Below are 13,614 nucleotides of genomic sequence, written 5' to 3' on the forward strand. Positions count from 1 at the left end.
CTGAATCACTTCGTTACATAAAAAAATATCTTTTTCATTCTCGAAATTAGATTATTTTTTTAGTTACTTTGATGAAATACTTAAGTTTGGCAAACTACAGTATTATTTTCATTGGTCTGAAATCTGAATCCTAAAAAAGAACAATGATGTTGCGTTACGATACAAAGATACACACTAAAATAATGCTCTACATCTTTCTTTCTCTCAATCTACCTGAAAACCCTATACAACATTTTCAATCTATCAAAAATTCCTCTAGTTAGGAAAATTAAGCAACACGAAAGAATCCTAATTTACATGTTAGAATTAAATCAATGTGGAATCATATGTCAACGTTAGTGGAGGGAGATGAAGACCTGTCTCTTTATCTTCCAATGGTTTTCTTCGATAGCCCCCGCCCTGGCGAAACCCCTCCCGATAGGGACCCCCCAGCCTGTTTTTAACTTTCACGCCTCATGCAGGTTTTTCTCGAACAGCAGCACCCGCCTTCTGGCTTACAAGACCACCTTTGGACCTTGCTTTCTCTCAGAGAGATTCTGGCGGATTTTGCAAAATTATATTCAAGTTTTTTTTTCCTCAGCTATCATCAACTGGTTTTTTTGTCAGACTGACTCCTTTCGCCTTCTCCATTTCCGCTTCCTTTGCTTTGGCCTTCTCCATTTCCGCTTCTTTTGCAGCTTTCTTCTTCTCCAGCTCTGCTTGCTTGATGTTCTCTTCGTGTGCTTTCTTGAATAACCTTATGAAATTCAAGAGGGTCGCAGTAACTGCGGCATTCCATCACCCCGGCATTATTATTATTAGCTACATAACACTTCCAACTAAAAAAACGAATAGAGACTTCTTTTTCCTATGTATATTATTGCCCCAAGAGTTTGAGAAATTTATATCCCGCGACATACCTTGTTCAAATGGACAACGGTTAGGATCCTCACCAAAGTAGTGCGCAAGTGCATCAGCATTTCTTCCCTATTGTCCATCATAAGATACAAAACAAAAATCATCTCAGGACTCAAAACACATTGTCAAAGGTAAGAGGGGCTTGGAATAGTAGAGGTTGACAAATTACCACGACCGAGTAAAGACTCGATACAGTTGCCACTTCAGTCTCGGCAATGGATATGAAGTCCCTCAATGTCTGTCATCGAAAACATAAACGTAGGTTTAGTATCCAAAAGAAGTTAAGCTGAAGAAGTATCTTCCAACGGGTTATGTGGCACAGTCATGGAACTAATCTCGCATTCCTTATTGATAAAATATGCAAAAGGAAAAAGAAAGAAAAACCAACATACTTTACGGAAAACTTCAGAGACAGGACCATCACTTTCGGATGCAGTGAGCTCCTGGTTCAATTTTTCTAACCCTTTGATTATGGCTTGCATTTCCTCAGCCAGAGACTTCAGTTGTATCTGAAATAGACAGGATAATCAAGTGATGAGCCAATTGCAACTAAATGAGTTGAAGACGAAAAAAGCACAAACGCAAACCTTTGAGGCTGATTCAAGACTTTCAAGATCCTTGTGGAAGTCCAGTAGAACTGATGCCTTGGAAGCAAGGACCTAAAGAAAGAAACAGATGAGGGTTTCAGAATTATGTATTCCTCCTGAGCCAGACTAATCTAATTACAACCCTCATCAGAAACTTGATCCTGCTTTTTTTCGATTATAGTTTTACCTTGCAAAGATAATGCATGAGGGTCATCTTGCTGTTAGCAGCACGTGTATCGCTTAATTTCAATAAACTGTCCAACTTGAATCCAACAGCAGCGCCTGCATAAAGCAGAGCAAGAATTATATCAGCCACAAAGGCGCCGAATCTAGCCCACATTGAGCAGAGAACTTTATTGTCTTGCATAAGGATATGTCTTGTTGCTAAAACATGATGTAAAATACGATTGATATAATACTTACCCCTTGCAGTTCCTTGGTTAAGTGTGTTCCCCAGGTAAAGAATCTTTTTCATAATTTCTTTTAGCTTTTGGGAATTACGGACCTGATGAACAGCAATAAGGAGCACATTTTAACAAGGAGTAATGATGGACTAAAAAATAGAGTTAATTACAGCAAGCATCTTCTTACCTCCTCGCATGCAGAATTTACTGCATTTAAACTTTTTTTGAATTCTATTATCTGCACCAAAAAAAACATCATTATCAATAAGATCAATAATCTACAGTTACATAGACACTGGTGACTCTAAAATTTCGTCCTCCAGAGAATCACAAGATTATAACAGTATAAGTAATACCACCAGACCTGAGTGCCGAATTGAATCTTGAAAGAAAATACTCTAAGCTTTGCCTCTACTCGTGGCACCTTCATTAGCTCTAGGAAGTACTGCGACAACAAAATGGATGACAGAAGTAAACAAAGTAAGCTAATTGCTAACCATATTATACTAGGAACCAAAAACAGTGCGAGATTGAGAATCTCAAGACTTAAACAGACCTGCTCACACTTTCCCAAGGTCGTCTTGTCACCAGTGTAGTTCTACAACAAATCAGTCAATTACGACCAAAAACAAGGACTCATGTCAATAAAAAGTGAATATTGATAACCAAGAATTGTCAATAAAAAAGTGAATATTGATAACCAAAAATTGAAATATTTCACAAATGATCTCCAAAATAAAAGACAAATGTCGAAAATGCTACTCAAAAGTCAAGAGGCAAAACCTTAAGAAGCTCCATCTCCTCCTTGGTTGGACAAAATTTTATAAGATTATCTATTTGATCAACATCTAATACAGACTCATCCATTGCCAGAACTGCAGCCTGGATGATGCAAAGAAAAAATGTGGATAATTATCATTAAGCTATGGAAGATTAACCAATAATGACTTTGAAAAGTAGGTTTTGGAGCTTACCATCATATCAGGCAGAGGCATCTTTACTTTCGTAAGCATAATTTCCGTGTTATTGGCTCTCCTAAGATCAATCTGGAAAATCATAAGACAGACAATTACAACTTTTCAAAACGAGTTGAATATTGAGCCACAAAAGTATACAGACATGCAATAGGCTTCAAAGTAGAAGAAATTCCAGGACAGTAGCTAATAGAGACATTCTTAGTACAACTTTTTATATATTTTACAGATACACAGGGTAGTACTCAGACAGTAACCAAGGATAGGATTATTTCACATACCAGTTGAACCTTTTCAGGTTTTGCCCCAACAGACTTTCGTCGACTCCCAGATTTGTCAGCTGGCTTTGGCACTGTAGCAGAGAAAAGGGTCTCTATTTCTGAGACATCAAATTCTGATGGACTAGCAGAAAGAAAAGATGACGATTAATTAGCAATGGTCAATAAAACCTCAGTATCACAGAATTGAGTTTCGTGGATAATCAAACGTGCAAGAAGGGAACTTAGAAGTAAGAAAAAAGCAAAAATAAGGTTTAGTCCAATACGTTTGCGATTCTCCATGTCTCTGTAGCTCATCCCATAAGCTCCCCTGCAAAGCCCTTGTTACTTTAACCCAATGTAATGGCTTCAGGGAAGACTTTTTCTGAGCTGCAGACCCAAAACCTGGGCGTGGAAGACCACGTCCCCTTCCTGCTCCCCTAGGATCAACTGCAGCTCCCCTACCACCAAGCATTGGAGGCGGAGGACGTCCACCACCCGGAGGTCTTGGTCCAGGAGGCGGAGGTGGACCAGGACCACGACCACCAGGAGGCGGAGGAGGAGGTGGACCAGGACCACGACCACCAGGAGGCGGAGGCGGCGGTGGGGCTCCTCCATGCATCGGAGGAGGCGGAGGCGGTGGGGCTCCACCACGCATTGGAGGAGGAGGCGGCGGTGGGGCTCCTCCAGGCATCGGCGGAGGTGGTGGCGGAGGTCCCCCAGATCTAAACGGAGGTGGCGGTGGTGGCGGAGGTCCCCCAGAACTAAACGGAGGTGGCGGTGGTGGCGGAGGTCCCCCAGATCTAAACGGAGGTGGCGGTGGTGGCGGAGGAGTTCCATGACTTGGTGGCGGAGGGGGAGGGGGAGGTACTGAGTGTGCATTCTTAAAAGGAGGTGGCGGAGGTTGAGGGATTGAACGCAACTGGCTAAAAGGAGGAGGAGGTGGGGGCGGTGGAGCTGTTTTACTAGGTGGGACCTCGGGTGAAGGTGCAACACTTGTATAAGGCAGAGGAGGAGGCGTGGGAATGTGATGTCCATTTGCTATTGTTGTGTTTGATGAGCTAAATGGAGGAGGAGGAGGTGGTGGTGGTGGTTTAGAAGGGGACGATGTGGAGCACAGTTCACGAGTTTCGAAAGACGAAGCATACACAGACTTCCAAGGTGGTGGCGGCGTGTTTGATGAGCTAAATGGAGGAGGAGGAGGTGGTGGTGGTGGTTTAGAAGGGGACGATGTGGAGCACAGTTCACGAGTTTCGAAAGACGAAGCATACACAGACTTCCAAGGTGGTGGCGGCGGCTGCGGAGGTAACAAAGTTTCACTGTTTCGCCTCACTGATGCAAACGGGGGAGGTGGCGGAGGAGGCGGTGTTGATGGGAGCTGATATGCTTGAGAGTCGCTGCTCTTTTGGCCAACTGAATAGTATGCAGGCGGAGGCGGGGGAGGAGGCGGTTTTGATGGGAGCTGATATGCTTGAGAGTCGCTGCTATTTTGGCCTATGGAATAGTGTGCAGGCGGAGGCGGCGGAGGAGGAGGCGGTTTTGATGGGAGCTGATATGCTTGAGAGTCGCTGCTCTTTTGGGCTACTGAATAGTGTGCAGGCGGAGGCGGTGTTGATAGGAGCTGATATGCTTGAGTGTCGCTGCTCTTTTGGCCTGCTGAATAGTATGAAGGCGGAGGCGGCGGTGTTGATCGGAGCTGATTTGCTTGAGTGTCGCTGCTCTTTTGACCTACTGAATAGTATGCAGGCGGAGGCGGCGGTGTTGATCGGAGCTGATTTGCTTCAGTGTCGCTGCTCTTTTGGCCTACTGAATAATATGAAGGCGGAGGCGGCGGAGGAGGCGGTGAAGAGGTAGGAAGTTGAGAAGTAGAACATGTTGCAGGAGTTGCCAAAGCTGAAGCATACACAGACTTCCAAGGTGGGGATGGTGGTGTTGGAGGCAACACGGTTCCACTGTTTGGTCTCTCAGATGTTTGAGAGTATCTGTCATTTTGGTTCTGTGAAGAGTAATTAGGCAGTGGTGGAGGTGGAGGAGGTGGAGGCGGTGATGCAGCTGCTTGCTTAGATGGTAAAACTGATGTAGTGGCCTCACTGGTTAGAGAGGGTAAAACTGATGTAGTGGCGTCACTGGTTAGAGAAGCTTGATGGGGAGAGGCAGTAGGTAGAGAAGCCGGCTTTTCCTTTGGGCTAGAATTTGGTGATGCGCAAATTGGAGCTCGACTACTCATATCCGGTGAAGAAACAGACGCTCTCAGATATTTAGTCTTAGCATCTTTTGGAACCACACCATCAGGTGATGTAGCTCTTTTGCCATCCTTGAGAGAAGTAGTAATTGAAGCAGGGGCACTGTTAATTCTTGTTGGGGGATACGCCACATGCATAGAATCTTTATATGAGCCCTTATTTGAAGGAATCCATCGAGAAACTGCGTTAGGCTTAGCCATTCTTACGTTCTGACCCTGTGTTTCTTGCTGCTTAGACTTCGGTTTAAGTGAATCTCCAGCCACCTTTGCATTTGCTCCGACCTGTTTCCTTGGTGTAGCTTGTGTTTTTTCGGATATGGGTTTGTTGAGATTAGAACTGGTTTTCTGAGTCGTTGGTTCTTCTAAATCAACCTGGGAACCATTGCCTTCTCCATCACCTTTGCGTTGAGTCTCTACTGTTCTAGAATCATTTTCTTTAGGTTCTTCTAAATCATCCTGGGAACCATTGCCTTCTCCTTTGCGTTGAGTATCTGCTGTTCTAGAATCTTTTTCTTTAGGTTCTTCTAAATCATCCTGGGAACCATTGCCTTCTCCTTTGCGTTGAGTCTCTGCTGTTCTAGAATCATTTTCTTTATGTTCTTCTAAATCATCCTGGGAACCATTGCCTTCTCCTTTGCGTTGAGTCTCTGCTGTTCTAGAATCATTTTCTTTATGTTCTTCTAAATCATCCTGGGAACCATTGCCTTCTCCTTTGCGTTGAGTCTCTGCTGTTCTAGAATCTTTTTCTTTAGGTTCTTCTAAATCATCCTGGGAACCATTGCCTTCTGCATCACCTTTGCGTTGAGTCTCTGCTGTGCTAGAATCATTTTCCTTCGCTTCCATGATCCTTCTCTTTCGCTGCTCATCACCGTCATCTATTCCTATATCCTTCACTGAGTCAATATTAGAATCTGCCTTCCCATCCGACCTATAATGTACATCATCAACAGTGATATCTTTAACCGGATCCGTGCTAGTCTCTGCATGCATATCATGTTTATGATTAGAATCATCTGATCCAACTGATGCACAATCTAGAAACGCATTGGGATCCACGTCCCCCTTCCACACTTCTTTGCCCTCAGAATCATCTGAAGCAGTACCAACAACCACAAAACTATCCGAATCTTTCTTATTATGGTCAGGTCCATCAATCACATCGCTAAAAATTTCCTCCACCTCAAAAAATTCTTCGGGTGAAGCCATATCAAAATCGTTCTCTTCTTCTGATGTTGTAGAAGTAGCGATAGTAGGCACCACGGCATCAGCGCCAGAGAAAAGTACCTGATACATATATGAGTATGCATTCAAACTTAACAGCCTTATTCAAAAGATGATCAGAGAATATTATCACAACGGCCTACCTCTGCCTTAAATTCCTTTGGGAACTGGTCCTTTGCATCCCAAAGTATATCCATCTCATCGCGGTGGACCATTAAAATATTAGCACGCACAAATGCCGTGTGGAACATGATTCTAAAGACAATCTCCTCAGTCACAAAATCATCATGCAAATGTATACATTCCAGAACAACATCCCCTTGAACGCGGCACTGTATATCTAATTTCACCAGGATACACTCTTCCTGCAGATGAGGTCACACATATGAGCTTTTCATTGGTATAAACGAGCTCCCAAACTCTAAACTATCTTTTTATTAATGTTTTTAATTCATATATGTGGGAAACTACACCACCGTCTCAAGTTCACATGGAAAGAAAAGGGTATTATTAGAACCATTTCCCGTGCATAAATCAGTGTGATGATAATATTATGTCACAAAGATACAATAGTCTAGATGTACCTGCTGGTAGAGACGAGTGTGTTTCTTTGTCTTTAATGTGGAGAAGAGAAGTATGGAACTCCTGTTGGTTCGGGCTTTAGGATCCTGCCCATAAACGCGTAGAATTGGTCTGCAACCTTTTCTCTCTTCAAAATGTGGGAGATCTCTGAGAATCAAGCAATCCAAAAGAAGAGGCGTGTCTGAAGGAGGCCAGTCAGAGCCTAAATTTCTTCTGGAAATGTACTGAAGATATCTGAGTTGAGAAGGATGTGGGTTTAAAGGGGACAATAGATGAAGAAGCTCCTTAGGAGCCTGTTTGTGTACCATCTCAAGAGTCTTCTGCTCACCATGATACTGTTTTCTGTACAATAAAAGCCCCGATAACATGAAGGCAAGAACAGGCCAACCACCTCTTTCACAATGCATCAAGAGAACATTTTGTTGACCTTCCAACGATAACCAGCTTTCACTCGATCGTAGGAAGTGATGGATCATTTCGAGAGGTAAAAGCGGGCAACTCTCATACTGCCGTGGATAATCCATTACAGTCATATCGTACTGAGACAACACGTCTGATATTTGACTTCGTTGTTCTCCTTCTCTAAAATTAAACACCATGAAAGATGCATCTGGGAAATGATCCTGAAGCTGCGTAACGATGCCACCCAAGTATACTTTGTACTCAGCCTCCCCCATAACATCGCTAGAGAAACAGCAGTCAAAAACTGCAAAACAAAAAAAGAAACAAGAGACGATCACAGCTCAGAAACCTGGAAACTCAAATACATAATTCCTATAGCTTTGAGACTTTTGTCACTGAATACAATGTAGAAGTATCATTGTCGAACATTAAAGGAAAGCACAGTTTTTTATTTCTTGGTTTCGTGTCACACACACACACACACACAATAGAAGAATATCCCACAAAGCTATAAATTGGTCATCAAAGAGATTCTGATTCCTAAGAAACCTCTTTAATTCAAACAGAGACAAGTTCAGCTAAGCTTCCAATTTGCAAAAAGCTACACTCGAAATTCTCAACGCAATTAAACTGCCAAAACCCCTCCAACCAACCAGCAATGCGCCAATATTATTTTAAGCAAGTTTCGAGATGCTTAATTTTTTTTTGTTGGTTGATCCTTGAAACAGAAGAATTCAAGAAAGAGTAGATTACCATAAACACGCTCCGAGATCTCGAGAAGGCGATCCGGAGGCTTCTTGTAGAAGAAGCGACGGAACAGCGCCATCCGGTGGCGCTGTCTCTCCCGCGATCAGATCCAAACCGTCGGATTTAGTAAAACAACAAAGAGATCATTATAGACTGCTCCAATTCCGTTGACCTAAACCCCAGATCCCCTTCTTCCCCTCCTCTAAATTCACCTCACAAACCCTAATTTTTTTTTTTCACCCCCACCTAAGCCCAAAAAAGTAGACAAATTTTGGCAAAATTACAAGAGCATGATAAAGACCCCAATTCCCAGAATTATTCTCCTCTCTATAATCTAATTCTGGAAACAACACAAGTCGTAATCACAACGCCAACCCCAAAAAAAAGTTCTAAGAAATTTTCCAAATTACTTTTTTTTTTTTGGGTTCAAATTGAATCGATCTCTCTCTCTCTCTCTCTCTATATGTACAATGCAGAATCGTGGAAAACAAAGAATCTTCGAAGCTAATCAAAATAGTTTGTTAAAAAATATATCAAGAGAGAGAAGGAAGTGACAGTGAGATGAAGAATTTCAGGTGAAAATAAGGAGAAAGACGAAGCTCAGAATTACAAAATAGAACGAACAAGATATGAGATTTCGACAAATCTTCCAGCAGTTTTTTTCTCAATTTAATTTATTATTTTTATTATTATTATTTTATTTTTTTTAATTTACTTTTTTCATTATTTTAGAGGTATTTAATAATAGCAAACAAAAAAAAAACTTTTTTGATTCGTAACCATAGTTGTGTTGTGTAATTGAAATTGAACTCGACGGAACACGAACCAAAAAGCGTAAGTGGACGACGACTTTAGACACAGTTTAGAGAAAAAGTAACAAAGACTCGGTTCGGATTTTTTTGGACAGACGAGACGAAGACAAGACCGTTCTCTACTCTCTAGGTGTCTGTCTCATCCTACGTGGATATATTAGTAATCAATTTTTTTATTTAAAAAAAAAATTACAACCACGTTTCTTACGAAAATAACAATAATAATTAAATTTCAACTTGGGGGTTTTCCCATCTGTCTAAAACACGTCATTTTTAGAAATTCCTAGAAGTAATATCATTCATTCATATGCGAACAAGCCATTAAACACATTCACATTTTTTTGTTTGTGAACCATGTTCCGTGTACGTACGTACTTACCACATTTATAATTGGTTCATGTATAATATATACGTGTAATGTATTTTTTTAATATAATGATGTTTAAAAAAAAAACTTTAATAAAGGGGATCTTCTTTTTCATCCTTTCAGACGGATCCCTTCTTTTATCAATCGATCATAGAGAGGACAGTAATTTGTCTACATGAGTATATGATATAAATTTGCTGTGAAAACTGAAAACTAATTGTAGAATGTGCACGAAAAAAATAATAAATTAGAAATGTGAAAGTAATATACGTACAGTATATGATCAAACAACTAAAAACGATTTTTTTTTATATTTAAAAAAACGGTTAACAGCCCATTGGTCTTCCTAACTGAGACCCATATAAAAAGAGTTGGGCTTAAGTATAGTTAACAGCCCATTGATCTTCCTGACTAAAATAGTCGCGTGTCTCTTTTAGATGCGGTTTAAACAAGTCAACAACAGAAGAAGTCTATGCGATTGATTCTTAGGGTTCTGTGATTTGAATCGGCGAAGAAGGTGATATGGTCTACTGAATCCGTCTGTTTGGTTCCTGAAATAATGTCGCTGTTCAGACGATTTTTTTTCAAAAAACATCCTCCGGATTGTCTTGTCGAGAGATGGTAGCGTGTCTTCGTCTTTAACAAGAACATATGCCTTCTTTCTTAATCGCTATTCAAACCGGTTCGACCAGATGGTTTGTCTTAAAAAGATCTGATTTTAATCTTCCAACAAATTAGGATTGGTTTGCTGGATCTGTGTAATAGTAGTTTTTTCCACCTTATTCAATGTACAAAATGAAGTACTAAAAAGAGAATAATTTTTCTCAGGACTTGGGGGATAGTGAGCAGAGAGAGAGACATTAAATGTAAGAAAAAGACAAAGAGGAAGAAGAAAGAATGAGAGAGAGAGAGAAAGACGAAAAAATTAATATCTTTTTTGTTCTTCTTCTTTACTCACAGCACAGCACAGCACAGCACAACACAAGTCTCTCTCTTTCCAAGTCCCATGTTTCGCTTCTTCTGTTTGTTTCCTGAGAAAATTCTACAAAGTCCCTGCAATCCAAAGATAATAATGGCCCAGCAGATCTCGGACGCACTTGTAACATTAAAGATTAAAAGATAAATATAGAGAGATCCCCTGTTCTTTTGGGGGTGTATCCCACTTTCTCCTTTTTTGCATTTTCCCGAGAAAATAAAAAGACAAGCTTTTTTCTTTCTTCTCTCTGTTTTCTCAACATCTTCGGGAAAATAAAAAAGAGAAGCTTTTTTTTCTTTCTTTCTTTCTTCTCTCTGTTTTCTCAGCATCTTCCTCAACTAAAGAAAGAAACTTTGAGCTGAAAATCTCAGAGTTCTTGTTTTTTTTTTTCTAAAGGTAGATCCTTTCTCTCTTCTTGTTGTGTCTTGTCACTTTACTGATTATATGGTTTCTGGGTTTTTTTCTTCTGCAGATTTCCTTTCATTACTATGTTCACTTAGCTAGGAATCTAACTCAAAAGTTTCATCTTTTGCTTCCTTCTTACTTAGGTAGGTCGTTAACTGTTGGCTTGTTTTTATTCGTTCCTTACTGCTTTAGAAAAGCTTTGTTTTTCTTTGACTTCACCTTCAACCACTTGTGATGATGTTTCTGCCCAAAAAATAGTCTTTGAGATCTTTTATTTACAACCTCACCTTCCACATTTGCAACTATGGATAAAGAATAAAAAAGTAGATTTGATGATTCCTTATGAAAATTATTGGTTCATGCAAGTTGATAAAATTGTTTCTTTTTTTCTTTCTTGGTACAGCGATCTTGCTCAAGACTGTGTGAAGTGAATGAATAAAATGCAGCAGAACAGCTTTTTCCCGGGGTGCAATTTCTCTAACCGTGACATTACGAATGCAAGAACTGGCTGGAGTTTGTGTCCTGTACAGGACACTGATTCGGTCTTAACCAATAATAGTTACGGCGTGAACCTGAATGTTGATGATACATTCTCTTTGTTGTATCGTGATCTTTATCATAGCCAAGTGAAAGGAGCGTTGAGACACACCATGCTTGTACATGAATCTGTCTTTGGAAGTCAGGTGTGTTTTTTTTTTTTTTTAATGCGTTATCTTGGGGTGTTTCTTGTTTCCTCCAAGTTAAAGAGTTTGATACTTTTTTTTCCATTATAGATCTATGAGCTTCATCGTCTGTACCGAAGGCAGAAGGAATTGATGATGGAAATGGAAGGAACTCGACATCAAAACGCCGTGTACTTAAATTCTGGTTTCCCTATCCCTAGAACACACTGGATGAGTTCGAGCATCTCTGCTTATCAAACTAGGTATTTGCCTCATGAAGAAAACATTCCTTACCAAATGGAAGCTGAGCTTCTTGTAGATAACAAGGTTGAGAAGTCTGAGAAGAAGGTCTTGGATCTGGAACTACCGGTTTTTGAGTATAATGATATGCATGGAGGAGTCCATGAAGCTCCAAACTTTTTGAAAGAGCAATCTCTGAGAATGATGTCTTTGGATTCGGGTAAGCAGTTGAGTAAGCTACAACTTGATTTGAATGAACCTGCCAAGATCGAGGAACATTCAGATAATGTGTTCAGTCAGTTCTTGAGTCCAGTTACATCAGATGGGATTAGAGAAGAGTCTGATAGAAAGAATGAAGGAGAAAGTTCATTAAAAGGTTTCAACGGGATGAATGAAGCGCAAGGATCTGTTAAATGTCGAGAAGGTAAGAAAATGGAACTATATGTTTACATATTGGTTTTTTGCCTCACACTTACTTGATATGGAAGGTTAATTGATATGATATTTCTTTGGAGCAGAGTACGGGTTTGACTTGAATATGTCTCCCCTTTCATCCGAAGATGAAGAAACAAAGAAGTTTGAAACCGAGAAACCTCAAGAGTCTTCTTCTGTTACGGTTCGTGGAAAACACAGTTCAAATCAGCCGCGAGTGAATGTTCAAGCTCTACCATGTTCAACTAACACTTTACTTTTGGACAAGCGATTTAAGTCATTCATGAGAGGCTCAAGGTCAAGGAAGAAGGTAGAACTTTGTCCAACCAACAAAACTTTCAAAGGCTCAAAGCATGACCCGCACTTGAGTGCTCAGGTCAGCTCAGAATCTCAAAGCAATCAAACGAGTATGGAGAAAGGGAGTTCAAGTTCTTTGTCTGAGGCAAAATGTGCAGAGAAGGGGACCAATCTAGGAAACAAAAGGCGTTGTAAACCACAAATGAAGTCCAGTAAGGGTCAAAGAGTAGTTGCGAAAAAGAGTGGAAGAATGAAACGGAAGAAGAGCAGAAAGATATCTCTTGTTAAAGAAGGAAATTATCAAGAAGTGTCTGCAGCTGAGGCTATAGTACATATGTCTAGAAAGTCCGCCACTGATTATATTACTTCCCTAAGCAAAAATCTTCTTTGGTTCGCCGATATTTCTTCTTCGGTTGCAAAGATGCAAAAAGAGAAGAAGCTAGAGGAGCACGAGACAGACAACAAAGGAGCAGCAGTCTCTAGCATAGTCCTTGGGAAGCAGAGGAGAAGCAAGGCCAGGCAGGGAAAGCGGAAATGCAAAGATGACCTGCATGATGATAACGTGAGTATAGGCACATTTTCAGAATGTGAAGCCAATGAGGATCTGCAGGTACTTGGAAAGCTAATTAAAGCATCTGAACTAAAGTGGAATTGCGTGTTCCTCAAGAACAAGCGCAAAAGCTCTACTCCTAAACCAATAGATGCTTTCACTTTTTGGGGAGAAGAAAAAACAGGTGTTTATTGGGGAGCCTTAAAAAAGCGAAGACGGAGCTCTAGAATTCCTGCTGCTGATTTTACTCACATGATCATCAACCAAGTAGTATAGCCAAACTAAAGAAGTAATTACAATCCTTGCCATAGTTTGGCTTCATGTTTTTCTTTTGGAGAATTAAGAGTCTTACTATTACTGATGATGCTTTTTTTTGTAACAAGTCTTGTTCTAGAGATGAAGACTAAATAGGAGAAACTAAACTTCTGGAATATCAGTTCATCTAATGCCAATGACTGTGTTTTAGACTAGAGATGGTACAGAACAAAGTTCAAAGCTAGTTAGATGAACCATCATAACCAGTCTTTTACATTACCTTGATTCTTAGTTCATACATTAAG

The 13,614-nt window shown here is 40.5% G+C and overlaps 2 protein-coding genes across 6 annotated transcripts; one reads left to right on the forward strand and one right to left on the reverse strand.

The window, feature by feature from the left end:
• Nucleotides 1–85: 85 nt before the first annotated feature.
• LOC104768984 (formin-like protein 20) lies at nt 86–9,012 on the reverse strand. 4 transcript variants are annotated; one of them, XM_087505489.1, is made up of 17 exons: nt 8,320–9,012; nt 7,167–7,870; nt 6,726–6,947; nt 3,407–6,645; nt 3,144–3,264; nt 2,863–2,934; nt 2,672–2,770; nt 2,445–2,486; nt 2,253–2,333; nt 2,076–2,126; nt 1,908–1,989; nt 1,672–1,766; nt 1,485–1,556; nt 1,290–1,406; nt 1,067–1,135; nt 900–966; nt 86–764 (listed from the first exon to the last, which is right to left on the reverse strand). In XM_087505489.1, the coding sequence occupies exons 1-17, from the start codon at nt 8,390–8,392 to the stop codon at nt 577–579; spliced, it is 5,394 nt and encodes a 1,797-aa protein (XP_087361615.1). In that variant the 5' UTR covers nt 8,393–9,012; the 3' UTR covers nt 86–576. The 4 variants fall into 4 exon arrangements, with proteins under 4 accessions (XP_087361615.1, XP_087361617.1, XP_087361614.1 ...); XM_087505491.1 differs by having other exon boundaries at nt 3,407–6,587; nt 8,320–8,955; XM_087505488.1 differs by having other exon boundaries at nt 2,253–2,486.
• Nucleotides 9,013–9,905: 893 nt separating this feature from the next.
• Nucleotides 9,906–13,524, forward strand: LOC104768985 (uncharacterized). 2 transcript variants are annotated; one of them, XM_019242274.2, is made up of 6 exons: nt 9,906–10,113; nt 10,321–10,864; nt 10,941–11,016; nt 11,277–11,556; nt 11,647–12,199; nt 12,294–13,524. In XM_019242274.2, exons 4-6 carry the CDS (start codon nt 11,305–11,307, stop codon nt 13,328–13,330), a joined length of 1,842 nt encoding a protein of 613 aa, XP_019097819.1. In that variant the 5' UTR covers nt 9,906–10,113; nt 10,321–10,864; nt 10,941–11,016; nt 11,277–11,304; the 3' UTR covers nt 13,331–13,524. The 2 variants fall into 2 exon arrangements, with proteins under 2 accessions (XP_019097819.1, XP_087362199.1); XM_087506073.1 differs by lacking the exons at nt 9,906–10,113; nt 10,941–11,016 and having other exon boundaries at nt 10,251–10,864.
• The last annotated feature ends 90 nt before the right edge of the window (nt 13,525–13,614 follow it).

This window comes from Camelina sativa, chromosome 20 (assembly GCF_030686135.1).
Source record: "Camelina sativa cultivar CO46 ecotype springtype chromosome 20, ASM3068613v1".
Classification (NCBI taxonomy): domain Eukaryota; kingdom Viridiplantae; phylum Streptophyta; class Magnoliopsida; order Brassicales; family Brassicaceae; genus Camelina; species Camelina sativa.

What these genes read in the sequence shown, in the direction of transcription:
- LOC104768985 (XM_019242274.2), top strand. Translation starts at nt 11,305, where the DNA reads ATGAATAAAATGCAGCAGAACAGCTTTTTCCCGGGGTGCAATTTCTCT. An exon ending in AATCTGTCTTTGGAAGTCAG is followed by an intron (nt 11,557 to 11,646) that starts GTGTGTTTTTTT and finishes TTTCCATTATAG; the next exon opens with ATCTATGAGCTTCATCGTCT. An exon ending in ATCTGTTAAATGTCGAGAAG is followed by an intron (nt 12,200 to 12,293) that starts GTAAGAAAATGG and finishes TCTTTGGAGCAG; the next exon opens with AGTACGGGTTTGACTTGAAT.
- LOC104768984 (XM_087505488.1), bottom strand. Translation starts at nt 8,392, where the DNA reads ATGGCGCTGTTCCGTCGCTTCTTCTACAAGAAGCCTCCGGATCGCCTT. An exon ending in TCATGCATTATCTTTGCAAG is followed by an intron (nt 1,557 to 1,671) that starts GTAAAACTATAA and finishes TTCTTTCTTTAG; the next exon opens with GTCCTTGCTTCCAAGGCATC. An exon ending in TCTCTGAAGTTTTCCGTAAA is followed by an intron (nt 1,136 to 1,289) that starts GTATGTTGGTTT and finishes TTTCGATGACAG; the next exon opens with ACATTGAGGGACTTCATATC.